Below are 18723 nucleotides of genomic sequence, written 5' to 3' on the forward strand. Positions count from 1 at the left end.
CTTTAATCTTGTGGCCTGACTCTTACTTCAGGTTGGGTTTACATATGAGAAACTGGAAAATTTGTAGTTTAACTTCAGGGGAATTAGAAGTGACTCAGGTAAACAGTGAGTATTACCTAGAATTCAAAAGAAACAACTGCTACTTTTAATTAGAAATTCAAATTTGCTTTTGGACCATTAATTCTGCTGTTTATAAGCACAACACATAATTCTTAAATATCCAGCATAAGTGAAATTGTGCTTGATTTATTTTTATGTTATGCTAAAGAATAATAACTGTAGCCTTTTCTTCAACCTAAAGGAGTATTCTCATACAATATAAAAATATAGAAGAAAGGTAAACTTTTCTATAATCCCAGTATTTCTCTCTCTGTATGTATTTATGAATTTAGGCAACTATAGATATATTTAAGTTAATACTAGGGGCATAATCTACATTCTGTTTTATACCGAAAACAATGTATATCTTAAAAAACTTCATAATTGAAATTTATTCAGTTGTTAAAAGTGAGGTGGGTCTATTAATACTAACTTGAAAGGGTATATTCCTGAGGTTTTATTTTTTCTTAAGCAAATTGTAGTATATCATACTTTTGATTAAAACAATAAAAATAAACACAACATCTCTGTGTATGTATCTTTTTAGATCTATGTTGTTGAGAATAATTACCTCTTAGGAAGTTTGGAGCACAGATGGTGGATTCTAAAATATTTTACTGGATGTAATGCTGTCCTATTATAATAGGAATGTATTATTTTGTAGTGTGAGTATGTAAATTTTAACATTCATCTTTACATGCCAATAAATATCCTTCTGGACAATAATTTAATAGTGTTACAATATATTCAGTTATATAAATATAACATAAACTGCCTAACTTTATGAGGAACTGCTAGGTTATATTTTAAAAAATATAAACCACATTGTACTGCACATATTTGTATATACATCTATGTACACTTGTCTTTTTATTTCCATGTAATAAATTCTCCAAGTAAAATTAGTGTGTCCCAGTTTGTGCTTGCCACATATTTCCAGATTGTTCTCCAGAATAGCTGTACCAGTTGTTTCTAGTATCCAACTAGGGATGTTAGCATGCCATTACTGACTTACCTCTGGTGAGGAAATTATGATTTCTCTTACTTAGAAATTTTACTGATTCTCTTTCACCTCTGGATCAGGAAAGTGAATGCATGTCATCAAAAAATGAAAGCTGTCTTTCATTTATAAAAAACATTTCTAAAAAATGTTTTAAAAAAATTATTTATTAGAGAGAGAGTGTGAGAGAAAGCACAAGCAGGGGGAGGGGCAGTGGAAGAGGGAGAGGCAGACTTCCCGCTGAGCAGGGAGCCCAACACTGGGCTTGATCCCCGGACCCCCTAGGATCATGACCTGACCCAAAGTAGAAGCTTAATGGACTGAACCACCCAGGCGCCCCTCAATGATCTTTGTTTCAAAGAGCACTCTATATTATCTTAACATGTGTAGAGCTAATCTCTAAGATAGATGCCTAACTTATGTTGTATATAGTAGTTGTGTATAGCAATGTTGTATGTGGCAGTGATTTATGTTAGCATACATTATCATGGTTAGCAGAAAAAAAATAGAATCTTTGAAATTTGATAAGCTTGGGTTGAGACCTCAGGTGTGTCCTTTACTGGGTTGATTTGAACCTCAGTTTCTTGAGAGCTATTACTTACATTATTAGATTGCTAAAGAAAATTAAAAAATACATATCGTAAAGTTTCCACCACTGTGCCATATGGTAGGTGTTATAGAAAGCAAACTTCTGACCAGATAACTTCTTTGTGAAATATTTATTTTCTTTCTGATTAAAAAAAAAGTGTATGTGTGTGTGGGGGGGGGCAATATTATTCATATAGTTAAAACAGATCTGATAGGCTAAAGTATAGCTGATGTGTTTGTTTCTCTGGTTTTTCATATCTTAACTTTTGGTCAAGGATATTCCTTTTGATACAGCTAATTTCAAGGAATAATGAAATGAAAGTAAACTACTCTTTTCTTTACGTGATGGATATGTGCAAAAACCTTTGTACTGGTTTCCTTGGGAACAAAAGTAGGTGCAAATGCCTAAGTATAAAATGTGTTGAATTTTGTTCAGCATTTAACATAAAATGATACTTATATTTGCAGTAGTTTTCCCTTTAAAATGCAACCAAATGTGAATATTCCTTAGGGCCCCTATGTAAGCAGAGAGAAAGAGAAGAGAATACATGAAGGATATACAGCTGTGTAAGAGACCAATGAAGGGGGTTAGTACCAGGAATGCAAAGTAGCAGAAAAAATGTCATCTGATGCCCTGAACTCTGGAGACACAGGAGTCTATTCAAGTGTACAGCCTTGTACCAAGATTCCTTGGACAAACTCAGGTGTCATTAATAAGATGTGTCAAAGTATACTTTATAAGACTCCTGTCTATGAGACCCCCAAATCTAGCTCATAAGCAAAAAGGTCAAAGATTAAGTTGAACAACTTCTGATTGTCTTTTAATGTGAATTAATTTCTCTTTCTTTTTCTTTCTTTCTTTCTTTCTTTCTTTCTTTCTTTCTTTCTTTCTTTCTTTCTTCTTTCTTTCTTTCTTTCTTTCTTTCTTTCTTTCTTTCTTTTCTTCTTTCTTTCTTTCTTTCTTTTACAAATTTTATCAAAGGTATATGTTTTAATGAACAAGAAAAGAATATTGCCTCATTATTTCTCAAACTTCTTTTTGTTTCTTCTGGTGATCATTTTTTTCCTCTATGCCTTTTAAAACATTTCTAACATACTCTTGCTGCTAATTTCTCCGTGGAATTGCTATTCCTTCTGGCGTTCCCCTGAGTCCCTGCCATGTATCACCCTCCATTCTTCCTTTAGCTGCAGCTGTTCTGTTGTCAAATCCAGCAGGTGAAGATTATCAAACTATTTTCTCTCCTGAGTAAAGTTACATCACCCTCACCTCCTGCTCTTTGCCTATTTTGAATTAATTTCCTGAATGGCATAGGATTAAGTAAAAAAAAAAATGTTGTAATGAAAGTTTTTTTATGTCTTTGTTTGTGATTTATAATTTGTTTGATCAAGTATAAAACTCAAAAGTGTAAATGTCAAGAGTTAACTGATACTGCTTAATCGGTCATTTCCAATTTTGATGTCAGTCTATTAACCTGCTGACTAAAAGGGCATCGTAGAGTATTAGTTTGCATTTGGTTTTAGAGTCCTCTATGATTTCTTCCTTAATAATGTTCACAGCAGTGTACCATTACAGCTTTTTGCTTCAGTTCACATTCTGATTGTTCTTCAACCTGTGTAATTCACAGTAGGAAGGGTAGTGTTGATTCAGACAAAATTTTGATCCATGCATATTGGCAGGCATAGTGTATACTTTTTAAAAATATTTTACTTATTTATTCATAGGGACACAGAAAGAGACAGGCAGAAACACAGGTAGAGAGAGAAGCAGGCCCCATGCAGGGAACCCGACGTGGGACTCAATCCCGAACTCCAGGATCCTGCCCTGAGCCAAAGGCAGGCGCTAAACCTCTGAGCCACCCAGGCGTCCCTAGTGTATACTTCTGTATCATATCACAGTTGCCCCATTTTGTTCTTTTATATGTGGAACCAATTGACAAAAATATACAGATATCTTGGTAGTTATCTAAAAAATTTCCTACAGTATTGAATGTTTTTCTGCAAAGAATTAAGGGTCTTAATAATTAGAGATAATAATTATATATTTGGTGAATTTACTTAATATAACATATATTTTTAGTATTTTTGTATATATAATTGTATATTGCATGCTTTTTACCTCCATTTTCTTATTTTTTTGATGTATATCCCAGGTCCATGAGGAAGTAAAAATAATAGCCTCATTTTGCCCTGAGGCAAACCAAAGCCTAAGGCTATATTATTCATGATTCTTTCAATTCCAGTTGTCTAAAACTCTTTTTAGTTAATAGCAAAGAGAAAGCACATTGGCCTTTTAGCTTGTAATGTACAGGATAATCTGTCTTCAGATATCTTTGGATTCAGGTACACAAAGAAAGTCATAAATAGATTCCTCTACATTTCTTACCTCCTCTTTAATTAATATTGGCTTCATTCTCAGACAACAGTGCAGAGACGGCATCAAGGTTTATACCACCAGTACAGAACTCCAGGGCAAAGAATGCACCTTTTTCCCAAATGGCTCCCTTAAAAAACCTTGTCACTTACCTGTGCCTGAAGCAGTGGTTGTTACCAGGTCTGGAACACCTGAAGCTAAGATATTGGGGCAGGGAATGGACTCCAGTGGAAGAGGTTCTGCTTCAAAAGAAGAGATGTTGAGGAGGCAAAACAATAGATTTCATCAAATTTCACATAACTTAATCAGAATCTTATTTTTGGTCTTCAGTTCCATGTTATTCTTTTAGTCTTACACTTAGATGAGTCCTAATTTGACATGATATATAAAGACTCAACATTAGGGAAATCTTTTAATATTTATCCTATTAAAAAACAAGCATATTCTAATGTCTGAAAGGAGATGTTAGGAATATCAGAATGTGAACAAAGTATAATCTTAAAAGAAATCTTATGAGAATTCTGATTGACCTTTTCCCTTGATTTCACCATTCTTTCCAACTTTTGTTTTCTTAGCTTTTTCCCACTGCTTTGTTTTTTGAAGCTATGGATGTTAATAGAGAACTCTTTCAAACAATGACTACTTTCTAAGATAGTAGGTACTATTGCAGACAAAACTAGATACCCCCATACTGGTCTGCAAAGGGAATTATTAAGAATTTTGGTCTACTTGTTTGTTCCACTCACCTACTATGAATATCTCAAAGATCTAAATTATCTTTGATTTCTCAGTTTTATTGCTCAGGCTTATAATTGTGTTCGATGTCTGTAATGCGATAATAACATTAATCAATGCTGTTGAATGAATGAGTGAATCAAACTCTAAAGCACTTAGAGACAAATGAAAAAAGACAATTAGGAGAGTATATGTTCATAGGGGAAAATAGATTCAAGAGACCTAAGAATAAGTAAACAAAGGCATGTCTTCATGGTACTAAAATAATAATTATTTAAATCAATGTATTTTCAATGTAGAAAATAATCATGTTAACTAAAATAGTGAAGAGATGGGAAGTCTTCAAATTAGGGACCTACGATACTCTGCAAAATATGAGTATGCAAATCAGTCCCTATTATTTTCCTTAATGATTTTGCCTCATCTAAATTGATATTATGAATTGCTAACATACTTGGGAGTCTCACTCTTCCCTATAAATTATGACATAAAAAGCTTTATAGTTCACACTTTTGTAAATTTATCCAATTCTATCCTTACAACTCTATGAGGTAGATTACTATTCTATTTATTTTAAAGATGAGGAAATGATGCTAAGAAGGATAAGATGACTTCCCATAATGACTAATGTAACAAAATTAGGCACTAAGTCCCATTAGCTTTCTATGAAAATTTTATTTTTTCACATTTCTATGAATAGTGACTCTTACAATTTTTTATAGCGTAATAAGAACAATACAAAAAAACCCAAAACACAATAAGAACATGAAAAGTTATAAAGGATATATATTAATATGATTTATTTCCATATTTATTGTCTTATTTTTCCAGAAATGTCTTCATTAATTTCTTCACTATCCTTTAAGTCATGCTTAAAATAGATCTAATTTGACTTTTGGCTTGGGTAAATGATATATGAAGTTTTAGGTTCTCAATTTTTAAAAAAATATTTTATTTATGTATTCATGAGAGACACAGAGAGAGAGAGAGAGAGGCAGAGACACAGGCAGAGGGAGAAGCAGGCTCCATGCAGGGAGCCTGATGCGGGACTCGATCCCGGGACCACAGGATCACGCCCTGGGCGGAAGGCAGGTGCCAAACCGCTGAGCCACCCAGGGATCCCCATGGTCCTCAATTTTTATAGGCATTTGGAATTAGTATTCACATGAACATTTAAACTCATGAACCCAAATTTCTGGTGTATTTTTGGTTTTCATATTTCTAGATCTCAAATTAGAAATAATCAGTCTGTTAACAACAAGGAAATCAATTTTAATTTATTATATCAAAAAGAGAAAATATAAACAATATTGATGAATATAAATTTTTAAGTACAAGAAGCCAATTTGAGTCCAAATATCAAAATAATTGGATATATTGGAGCCTTGCTGGAAGGACAAAGGATACTTCCCCTTGATATTGACTCTTCTCTAGATCAATAGTAGTTCCAAATGTAGTAAAAAGCAGACGAGATTTAACAGGGCCTAAATTATTAAGGCTAGTGCATTGTTGCTAGAGAGTTCATTAACAATCCCATCAATACAGAGTTCTTCATGGACGTTAGTAAGAGCTTCATGGAACATTTTAAAAGAGAATGAGATATCTCAAAGGACTGATCTTAGTTGAAAAAATTTAATTAGCTAAGAATAATTACATTAGTTAAATGAAACTTTTAATTGAAAACCTGTTGGCATTTTCAAACCTGCTTCACAGATCCCTCTAATCATTTATATTTAAGAAGTGGAGAATTTCTCTACATGGTGTTTGAGAAACATCTAAACATCCTGGAATTTGTATATAAAAGTTCAAAGGAATTTATAAGTGTGGTAGTAAAAACAAATAGGATTTTCTGCTTGGGAAATGGTGCATTTTAAAGATATATGTAGGAAAGAAAGAAAATTATGTAGAAATATTCACGGTAAATACGTAATTCTTGGAAATAATGCAAAATAGTTATCTCCTAAAGCTTTCACAATTCTTAAAATTCCATGGACTGAATTTCAGACCATATAACACTCTAAAAGCTTACAGGAAAATATTATCATTTGTAAAATTATTTTGTTGAGTGTTATTAAGGAAAATGTCATTTAGCAAGGGTTCTTGCAAAATTAAAGACCTAAAATTGAATAATATAAACATAAAAGGCCAATGAAAACTCTTACTGTCAAAATTAGCATAGATCACATTTTAGATTGTATTTTACTAGTTGCTATTCAAAATAGGTTAACTAACTGTCACCTCTTTTGGGTAGCTTTTAGCTTAAGCCAGAGAGCATTGGTTTGAAGAGACATAGACATTTATTCAAATCCACAAATTCACAGGGACATCAAACAAATGAATCTGTTAATTACTCATGGCATTAATCCTGGCCCAGACCCATTTCTTTCTGAATCTCAGCAACACTATCACCCAGTGCTATCTTCTTCACTTCATCTTCAGAGGATTGCTGAAACTTGAATTCTCTAACTCATCAATTTGATGGTGAAGCTGAGACCCATTCTGTTCTTTTCCCTTTTCTTTTTGATGTCTTCTCCTTTTTTATATCTTTCCTTTTTAGCTTTCATGGGTGCTGAATGCCATACAGGTAGCTACAAAAATTCATATTCATTTTAAAGATCTTTCATCATGCAGTTTTTGACATCTCCTTTTCAAATAGTCTACAATAGAGGAATCTCTCTGGTCAGCTAAAAAATGTAAAGTATAGGCATATCCATATTTTTACTGTGTAAGAGGACACAAAAGAAGATAAAATCTTGGGATCTTAGTGAATGAATTTGGATCAGAGACAAAGGGTTTTAGTTTTCCTCTGCAGAATACTGGGAAGCCAGGGTGGGTTTTAAGATGGATGGATACTTTAGCAATGAAGTTAAAACAACAAATAAAATATAATACAAGTATCAGAAGATTCTATTGGGCCATACAGTAATTGGATAGAGTATGGAAGACAGACAATGGATAAAGAAAAGTGACTTTTGATTTCCCTTATTTATTAATTCATATGAAATGTTGATACAAAAGTTTATCAAACAAGCACATAAAGCATACGGAATTATGGGAAGAAGATAGATAAATTAAGATTATGATTGTATTACAAAGGCCAAAATAAAATTGGAGTGAAATCTAAGTTTCCTAGGAATATTAATGTAAACCACAAAACACCTTAAAATCCAACTGGTTCCAGCCCTCTTCTTACTGATGAAGAACCTGAAAACAAGAAAAAATACAAGGCAGATTTATCTGCAGTATATCTGTCCAACATTAGCCCTTCCTTTACTAATAAATACAAGACACTATAATACATTGCCATTTATATTTATTCTTAAATTCTATTATATTTCTATATATATTTCTACATATATATTTCTATTATATCTAGTCTTAAATTCCTTATATTTATTCTTAAATTCTAAATTTGTCAGGTAACGTGTATATGTAGAGTTTTTTTATAGTTTTTTAAAAAATATTTTATTTATTTATTCATGAGAGACACAGGAGAGAGGCAGTGACATAGGCAGAGGGAGAAGCAGGCTCCCTGCAGGGAACCTGATGTGGGACTGGATCTTGGGACTCCGGGATCACTCCCTGAGCCAAAGGCAGATGCTCAACCGTTGAGCCACCCAGGCGTCCCTTTTTTATAGTTTTTTGTTTGTTTTGTTTTTTACCTTTGAATTGTGGCATTGTATACACATCACATTGCATAGGGATCACGTTGTTGTTGTATGATAATCTCCTTCTTGCTCCTTTCCCTTTCAGAACTTGGTCTGCCTTCTTGAACAGCATGAATTCTGTTCCCTCATTTAGGGTAACAGTGGGTACAGAAGGGTTGAAACATTATACTTTCTAAACCAGTTCCTTGTTTTGGATCATATCCATCTTGAAGAGATTACCGCTCTTCTGGTGATCATCATCCTCATCGTCTAACACCTGCCTATGCACCATGTGCCAGAGACTGTGCACACTGCTTTAATGTATTATCTCATGCAGTCTGTGCGGTCCACGCAGCTGCTGGTAAAGAACTCTGTTTCAGAGTAGTACAAAGAGCCGGCAACAGAGAAAGCATGATGGCAGCTGCAGTGTAACTGGGAGAATTGTCTCTGACAATTGGCTCCCGACTGGGTCTGAGGGCATTTCTTCTTTAGTCCCCTCAGTTCAGTTAGCAGCCACTGCGCACCTGCTCTGAGCCGGGCAGAGTGCTGGGTGTAATGTGCCAGCTGAATGAGTGAACACCAGCCTGCCTTCCATGTGTGATCCTCACCCTTGCTCAGAGGGGTGGATGATTCTCTGTCCCATTTAGGCTTGTGCTGATTGCACAAGGGAGCTCCAGAGGTCAGAATCTACCCTTTCCCCACTGCCCTTAATATCCATACCTTTTTAATTGAAGAATAATATTTGTAACTGTTTTTCTCCTGGAACTCTCTGGCTTTTAAAAGTGATTTTTCTAACAAGGACAACGTAGGGCGGATCATCATTTTTTATGTCCAATTACAAAATGTGGAAACAAGGCAAAGGGGATTTAATTTTTTTCATTATTTGTTTTAGGTAAAGGATCAAGTCAATGAAAGAGCCAGAATTCATAAGGTTAAATTCCATTAGTTAGACATGCTACTCTTTGTGCTGTGTACTATACTTCAGATGGGAATTCAGAAATGAGCAAAATCTGAGACATAGGAATTCCAGAATGGATCTGCCACCTGCCAGCTAGCATTCAGATCTCCGAGGGGACCTGCCTGCACTTATTTAATGGAAAGATAAATGTGTTCACGGATCTGTTACTATAAATTCATTTAGAAGCAGGACAGAGGCTGCACTCACATTCCTCCCAGGTCTGAGCTGCTGGCAGATTTGGTTCACTGTACCTCTGGGAGGTAATACATTCTAGCTAGGTGGTAAAGTGTGATTGTTATTCAGAGCTTCCTAATACCTGTTTCTTTTACAATTCGAATGAACTTTTGGGTTGAATTTGTCAATTTATTGAAAAATGCTTTTGTACACATACTGTGGGCATGGCAATGTATGGAGTACTGTGCAGGGCATTACAAAGATAAGCATGGTTATTACCCTAAAGTTGCTAATGGTCTAGTAAGAAAGAAAAAGAGTGAAAAAGCATAAACAGTTTTATTAAAACTAGAATGTGCAATGAAGAAAGAAGATACAGATCAGTGATGCTTAGTTTGGGAGGATTCTAGATACTTCTAGAATAAAATGAAATCTAAGAACTATCTTTCCAAAAAATGCATGATCACTCTTTAATTTTAGATAGCTGTGCTGGAGTAAAAATGACATACTATAATCTTCCCATATTTAAATTGTACAATTTTATAAGTTTTGACATACATTTGTACCCATGAGATTATCACTAAATCAAGATACAAACATATATCACATCACTCTTAAGAGTGATTACATTTAAATGTTAGTCATTACATACAACCTTGTGTGTATTTGGAACCCAGACCAAGAGCTCAAAATGGAAAAAGGGCTTAAGCAGAATGACACTGCACAAATGTACCTCTGCTTGGCATAATAGAAAAAATAAATTGCAAAAGGTTATGTGCCATGCTCCCCGAGTGAAAATTCAGTGGGAGATACCCAAAACCCACACTACCTGAGAAGAGGAACGCTCTTCTTATTGGAAAGAAAAATAAATACTTTGGATAGCTTTTTTTTTTTTTTCCTGAGAGATCTTTAGTATTTCTGAGAGATTCTATGTACCAATATTCCTTCATATGTTTATATGTAGTTCAGAATTGTTCATTTCTAGCTATTTGCTTCATATAAATAAAAGCTCTGTTTAAATTTTTGTAACTCCTATCTCTCTCAGAACTTTACAAAGGAGATGTTTAATGATAGTGATTATAGTGATCAAAAACAGAAATAACACCTGCAGTCAACATGAGCATGCTTGGTAACAACTGCTTAGTACTAAATGCTTCTGTAAATGAAATCTAAATATATAGAAATGTTTTGACCTTTCACAGAATCTATGATTATTCCTGCTTTTATATATATTGGGAAATGTTTCAATTATACATACAAAATCAAAAATATCAAACAATGGTAATTTTTGTTATTTGAAACTTTGGAGAGTGTCTAATTCCTCTGATTCTGCAATTATTTAAAAATGCATAGTGGACTTTTCCAGAGCATAAAAGAAATATAATCTGTTCTTTCAATACTTGAACCGTCTCATCAGACTTGAGGTTGCTTGAGATAGATGCAATCATACTGGGTGACTAAACCAATTTCTGTGGCAATAGCTCAGCCATAAAAATTAGCCACTTGTCACTCTTTCACCTGCATTCCCCATACACACTCCATGCCTAAAAGTAATTAGACTAGATTTATGATAAACTGGGCAATAAATTAGTGAGATGGTTATTGCATATTTAAAATGTATGCGGAGGTACTTCTTATGATCTTTTCAAGCCACCCATTTAGATCACTACAGTTTTATTGAAATATGTAAGACTACATCGCACAATTTTAAAGATTTGCAAAGCAAATTTTTGGCTGACAGACGTTCTTTGTAGGTTAACTAACTTATTTTGGAAGGAAAAATAAAGTCCCAACTGCAGGGTGGTCCGATGAAGTGTCTCAAGTGTGCTTCTATTACTACTATCGATAGACACTTGAGCTAAGAGTGAAGCTTAGGATTTCTTAGATCTGTTGTACCTACCTACTCTGCGCTTTGCCCTGTATTCCCAGGGTGAAGAGATAGTTTAGCTTTCCGATAAGTGAGATCCATTTATATACAGCGAGTAATTATTCTTAAAGGAGAAAAGAGGACAGACTATTTTATCTTCATTGCTGATTTTCTTTTCTCTGCTTAGCTTTTGTCTTTGTAGTTTAGGATGTGAATGACTACAAGTGTATCTAACTCCCTCCTCTGGATTTTAATAACCAAATTGTATACATGTTCATTTTTAATTTAATTGGTAAAATTGCAGTTATGTTTAATCCTGAAGCTTTCTTTGGAGGCAGCTATGCTGTAAAAGAAAAAAAAATCTTACTTGGGAGCCAAAGGAACATTTGTTTGCATCTGAGCTCAGAAACATACTCTCTTTGGGACCTCAGGACATAATTGTCTGGTGTTCAGCAGAGCCTCCAAAGATAGGAGACCTGATGCTATCACTTTATCCTCTATTGCCTTTCATAGTTGTGGTAGGAATAGGCTTAAGACGGCAGCCCGGGTGGCTCAGCCGTTTAGCGCCGCCTTCAGCCCAGGGTATGATCCTGGAGACTGGGGATCGAGTCCCACATCAGGTTCCTTGCATGGAGCCTGCTTCTCCTTCTGCCTATGTCTCTGCCCCTCTCTCTGTGTCTCTCATGAATAAATAAATAAAATCTTAAAAAAAAAAAAAAGGAATAGGCTTAAGAGAGGTAGTTGGGTATTACAGTTCAGACAGTGAGTTTAAGAATTAGGGCTTGCCTGAGTCTTGTTTCTAAGTCTTATTTCTGCCAGAGACTTGTTATGATAGTTTGGGTAGTAATTCAAAGAGCCAAGCTCTGCCTGAATCTTGTTTTCCGACTTTTCTTTTTCAAGGTGATGAGACCTTGAGAAAATTACTTTGACCTTGCTAAGCTTCAGTTTCCTTCTTTCTAAAACCATAATAGTAATATCACCTAAAACATATGGTCTTGGTAGAATTAAATGATACAATGCAGGTAAAGAAACTGACTCAGTTGTGTAGTATTCTGTAAGCATGCAATATAATTTGATAGTAATAATAATATTATAAAAATGATTAAGCAGTTAACCTGTATGCCTCTTCTACTTGTTTCCTCTTCTCTTCCACTCATCCCTTTTTTTCCCTCCTATTTTCCATCAAGAGGAAAGTCAAGGCAAGGGACTATAAAGTCAACATGAGAGGGTGGAAGACTTAGCAAGAGCAACTGAATCAATCTTTACAGTTTAGGGTTGGGAGTAAGAGATGCCCCTAAGCCTGATCTTGAAAGACACTCTTAAGACCTTTTCCTTTTGAGAACCCCCTGAGCAGCCACTGCATAAAAGAAATCTACTTCTTTCATGAAATCATTCAAGGTTAGTGCTCCTAACTTCCTACCCTATTATTGACACAATCTCATACATAGATGTATTTTTTTTCTGAATTTATATTTGTCCATTCTCCACAATCTATACATTTCCTTACTATGTAGTCCATTTTTTGTTATGTATTTACTACTTATAAAAAATGTAGATTAATACATTCAAGTACTCATCAACATTTCTTGTATTTCGTAACTTTAAAATCATTTAAACTATTTTGTTTTATTAAATGTAGAGCTCTGAGCAAAAAAAGCAGAGAGAAAGATGTGAACTTCTGATACATTGTCTGGATTCAAATCCAGCCCCACCTCTACATGCTAGGAGCTTAGGCCAGTTACTTACCTATTCTCTGACTCAATTTTCCACTTGGTACCAACTCAGTGATTTCCAACTGGATAATGGTTGCAAGAATTTGAAGGGGATGATTTAAAGATAATGATTCATACATAGTAAATACTAAATGAGTGTTAGCTAATACTATTAGTAGTATAAGACAGACTTTCAAGCATATGCCTTCTTTTTTTTTAAGATTTTATTTATTTATTTATGAGAGACACACAGAGAGAGGCAGAGACACAGAGAGAGAAGCAGGCTTCATGCAGGGAACCCGATGTGGGACTCGATCCCGGGACCCCAGGATCATGCCCTGGGCCAAAGGCAGGCGCTAAACCACTGAGCCACCAGGGATTCCCAAGCATATGCATTCTTGTGAAAATAAGAAAAACATTTTTGAAACATCAGTTTTCTCACAACTCTTCAAAGGTGAAAGAATTTGCTTGTGTATAGTTTGCAAAGAAGATAGTAAAGCTGAGTCTGACAGGATAGCAAGTTTAAATGGAAAATAACTCCATATTATTACATGGAACAACTGGTCTAAGAGTAGGACAAAGATAACACTCTAAACTGGTGAAATTATCAGAGAGTAGTTTCAGAAGTTCTCTGTATCACTTTTCATAAATCAACATATTTTAAACTGGAAATTCAAGAAGTAATGTGATCAGCAACTTTTTAATGACTTACAATACTTTTTCTCTAGTATTTATCTTCTATTTAATAAATATTATCTTTTTTTATAATTTCATGTAAGATTACAGATCTCAAATAGTTTTGCTTTATTATCAACTAGTGTGTCCTCTGATCTTGATGCTGAGACTATATACCAAAAACAATTTTTCAGACTCTTAATTTGGCAAAATTCTTTCTTAGTATTGTCATTTTAGATAAGATACTATTCTAGGAATTTCATATAAGTCATATAAGAAGATGTAATTCAGTAAATCATGGCAGGATAGTAGTAATATCATGTTTATATTATTTTAGTTATTTTGTGGAAATAGATAAAAATTTTCATCTTGAAAATTATTGAATGACATTTAGCAAAGTTTTAAAGAAACTATAGAAAATAAAAAGAAAAAAATTAAATTCCATAATTATTAACTTTCAAGAATACTCATTGGTTTCATTTTAGGATATTTTCTTCTCTTTGAAAGAAGAATCGTGCTGTTGTTGATATAACATCTAATATTGTGCTTAAGAATTCTAGCTCTGAGCAGAGAGGCTGTTTGAGTCTAAGGCCTCTCCACTTGTTAACTGTGACTTGGCTTAGTTACTTAACATCTCTCAAACTTGGTTTCATCATTCGTAAAATGGGAACATTAGTAGTGCTTTTATTAAACCATTATTGTGAGAATTAAATAAATTAAGTAGCACATATGAAGTACCTATAAAGATATATAATGGCTTATGCTGGACATACAGCTCTGTATAACCTATTTTTACACTTAACTTCATATCACGTGCAGTTTCTCATCTGAGTATTTTTCAAAACGTGGTTTTTAGTAGTTATGTAAAAAATATCATTGTAATTTTATTGTGTCTCCTTAGGTTCGAACATTCAGTATTTTTTAAAAAATAAGTCATGTGTGTAGCTTTTGTTCTTCTCTCTGATTTGCTTAGGGCAAATTGCAGAAAGAAATTACCAGGTTAAAAAGCACATGGATGTTTTTTAAGGCTCTTCTGTGCTGCAAATTGCAAAATTGCCCTTTATCTTCCCTCGAGTAGTGTGTGAGAGTGTTCATTGCTCTATACCTTTGTTAACAGTGATATTTTTTTTGAATTCATTTTGTTTTGAAATCAAACGTGTCTTTCCTATCTTGGTAACTGTTTTTACGACCACCTGTGTGGCATATAAGATATGTCCTCTGATGTCACCTCAGGCCAAAGACAAATAGTCTAATCCTCAGGCTCATGATGTCTGCCTGTATCAACTCTGTGATTCCAGTTCCACTATGCAGCCATCAGCATATGAGAAAGTAGTCAGCTGGTATTTACAAAATGAAGGTTATGAATCTGAGCTATATTCCCCAAAGATTTATGAACTATAAAATGGCATTATTATTATGTTCCGTCATTGCATTGTGCTCTTTAGCTGCCTTCCATTTTCTGTGGTAAAGCTCCTTAGGATCCATTTGCATGAAAGCTACTGTGTGTACTCATTTTGTATTGTATTGTGGCAAACGCTCTAATCTACAGGGTTCCTATTCATTTTGGAATTCATTTCACAGCTCACTAATTGTGTGAATGAGAAGAGGAAATATATGCTTTTATTCCGAAGCATGCCAAGCAGATGGCCCAAAGTTCATTGCTAGCAGTACTGTCGGTGTGGTCCTCTTCTGTAGGTAGTGAGCCTGGCATCGATCCGTCACACACAATGTGAGGGTCCATTTAACACAGCAGTTGACAGTCACTGAGCCTCTGGTTGGTTATGACTTATAAACATTTTATTTTTTATCATCAACTTCTAAAGTGGTCAGTCATTTTGAGCAGGTGCAAACACAGTAGAATTCATATTCGTTTTACTTGAGAAGACAAAATGAAGCTTTATTCATATGGAAATTTGGGGAAAACAGTACAGGGGATTAAGTTTAGTTTCTTAAAAAGGGATTAATACATGTATTGAGATTCAAAACTGTAGCATCATTTCTGAGATGGAACCTTTTGAAAAATTAAGTTGAAGAAAAAAGATTGTGGATTATATCTAAGCTTTTTAGGTGAATCTCCTTTCAAATCTCTTGTCCTTCCTGTATAAGGAAATTGTTTATTTACTTTTATATACAATGTGTAATTTACGTAACCATTCTAAATGTTCCCAATTGCACTTATCCTGTGTGTGTGTGCATATGTGTGTGTGTGCATATGTGTGTTTGTGCATATTGTGTAGTGAGGCAATCAAATAGAGCCAGAGGAGATGACAAACAAATGAAATAATGAATGTCTTCACACATTTCCTACTTCAACAAGGATACTAGGACAATATGAAATTGGATTATTACTTTGGGAGATGGGGGTAGGTCCAATATTCTAATGGAGTTGAGGCAGTAATTTGATCACAGTATCTTATTTAAGAGAACCAAAGCATCAGAAATACCTACATGAAAATAAAGTGAGTGTATATTTCTCTCACTCCTTCCTTCTTTCTCCCTTTCAAAACCTCCTACTATGGGTTTCACTTGTTGTATTGACTCCATATTTCCTTTTTCTTGGCTTTCAGACTGATGCTGCTCTAATGTATGATGCCGTGCACGTGGTGTCTGTGGGCGTCCAACAGTTTCCCCAGATGACAGTCAGTTCCTTACAGTGTAATAGACACAAACCCTGGCGCTTCGGGACCCGTTTTATGAGCCTAATTAAAGAGGTATGTTAGGAGAAGCACATATGCCTGGTCTCTTTTGTCCTCAAGGTGAATGAATTGAGATTATTTCAGTTTTCCTAACAGGTGACCTTTTACTTTTATCTTTTGAATTAAATTTACTGTCTTCCTCCATACAAGCAAAATTAACATTTTTACTAAATGATGTGGAACAAAAGGGGGGAAAATTGCATGATAAATAAACGGATATCTTTCAAAATATCTGATTGCGTTTAGTAAACAGATGAAAATCTCTGATTTAGGATTTACGACATTGTTAGTTTTCACCTTCCTGAATCTTTATGTGTATTACTTTTCATTTACGTGGAGATGCAGTGTAAAGAATGCCTATATTTTAGGCAACCACTTTTAACATGAATGCCATTTGCACCCCACTAAATTACATGTCTTACAAGAATTGTTATTTAGATTTGTGGTTCCTAAATATAATGTCTAGTTATTTTAAGTATATTAGCAGTTAACATAAAACAGAATTACCTGGATTCAGAGAAGTGCAAAGTTTACTTCATATTGATAATGCAGTCATTCTTATGGCCATATATCATTTCTGATTAGAGCAGTTATGATTATAGACCAAGAATGCCCATAGTGAGGGAAAAAGGGTAAAATTCTAAACATCACACACACAAACGCACACACACTATTCCTAGTTATCCTATCATGAAGGAAATCCCTCTGTCAGCTTAGGACACATTTCATTTGATTATAACAGGAGTTTTTATATGAAAGTGTTAACTATGAAAATTTAATCTTTGTTAGGAAAATCACAGGGATTATTACCATACGAAATTTTTCTTAATGGCTTTAAAGAAATCATCAATTCATCATATAATAAATTATTCATCTTGAAAATAAAAGTGAAAATAGGGTCATAATTAAGAATCTCCAGGTTCTTGGCAAAGAATACCCATGAATTTTCCACATGTAATTTTTAATGTATTCTCAGATAGGTGAAACAACACACCTGAAACATATGTAGTTCATTTATTTACTTCACATTCTACATTTATGTCTGCTTTAAAACTAAGCGTCCAAGAGCTGTAAACATAGTGCATAGGTTTATTGGTTAAAGAATTGCATTCTGGATGCAGCATCTGAATATTGAGGTGTGTGTCAAACTGTCCTATAAGAAACAGTTGTGTGAAACTCACTGTATTGTATTGATTGTAAGGTGTTGTCGAGGACCTAGTCCATTGCATCACTCAGTGCTCCTCTTTAGGAGGACCAACAGGAGACATTCTTCTCAGATTTCAGTGTCAGGAAAAGCTGAGCTTCTCCTGGGCTGTTGGTATGTCTTAAATTACGGGCCCTGTATATTGTGTTTTTATCACATTTTCTTCATTGCTTTGGTTGCTAGGAAGTTCAGAATTAAATTTGTGGTTGCATTTTATTAGTTACGCATTCTTACCTGATGAACATTTCTTTTATGCTGCCTCAGATCATTTTTTTTTTTTTACTATTTTCTACTTTTATTTCTGTACTTGTTAATTACATTGTCTATTTTTGTACTAGTATGCATTTTTGTTAATCACCTAAAATTATTTTCTTTGGGGAATGTTGGGTTAAAAATATTTTTTCTTCCATATTGGAGACCACTTAACAAGTGTTTCACTCAGTGATGAAGTCTTAAAATATTATATAGATAAGTATTATAACTGTTTCTGTTTTATTTGCAATTTTTTAGCCTAGAACTGTTTTAGAATCCCTATACATAACTATAGAAATACATGGAGGCTAAGAAATGTAGTAATAATGATATCCATTTGTAGCCCTTCTTGAAATGTTACCTGTAACCTATTTGGTTTTATTTCTTTGGATCTTGGTATATATTCTTTCAAACATTAACAGCTGTGAGTATATGTTACATTACTTAGAATTTTCACATGTAACTATTTTTCCAAGCTACTTCCAAATGGCAAATAATGGAAAACATTATTTTTTGTATATAGCCAGCAGAATGAGAGAACCTTTTATTAAAAAAAATTCGGAAATTTGCTCACCTGTGATGGACTGAACCCATTATGTAATTAGATTATTATATTTTCACTTCCTTCTATGTGAAAGGCCTCTTTTACAGGAAGTATAGCTTGACATGAAGTAATTTTGATATATTTCTCCCGGTCTTGCTTAAGGGAAAAATAAAGTAATAAGTTAATTATTCTAAGAGGAAAGTG

At 34.2% G+C, this 18723-nt stretch overlaps 1 protein-coding gene across 6 annotated transcripts in view; it reads left to right on the forward strand.

Moving 5' to 3' along the window:
• Positions 1-18723, forward strand: part of GRIK2 (glutamate ionotropic receptor kainate type subunit 2) — a 641615-nt gene that overhangs the window by 377863 nt on the left and 245029 nt on the right. For all 6 annotated transcript variants that reach the window (XR_011997276.1, XM_072738083.1, XM_072738081.1 and 3 more), the window contains one exon: positions 16391-16534. Coding sequence is in view for 5 of the 6 variants with exons in the window: in XM_072738083.1 (XP_072594184.1) it covers positions 16391-16534 (144 nt within the window). In the remaining variant the exon portion in view is untranslated. The remainder of the gene's footprint in view (positions 1-16390; positions 16535-18723) is intronic.

Source organism: Vulpes vulpes, chromosome 1, assembly GCF_048418805.1.
Source record: "Vulpes vulpes isolate BD-2025 chromosome 1, VulVul3, whole genome shotgun sequence".
Taxonomy (NCBI): domain Eukaryota; kingdom Metazoa; phylum Chordata; class Mammalia; order Carnivora; family Canidae; genus Vulpes; species Vulpes vulpes.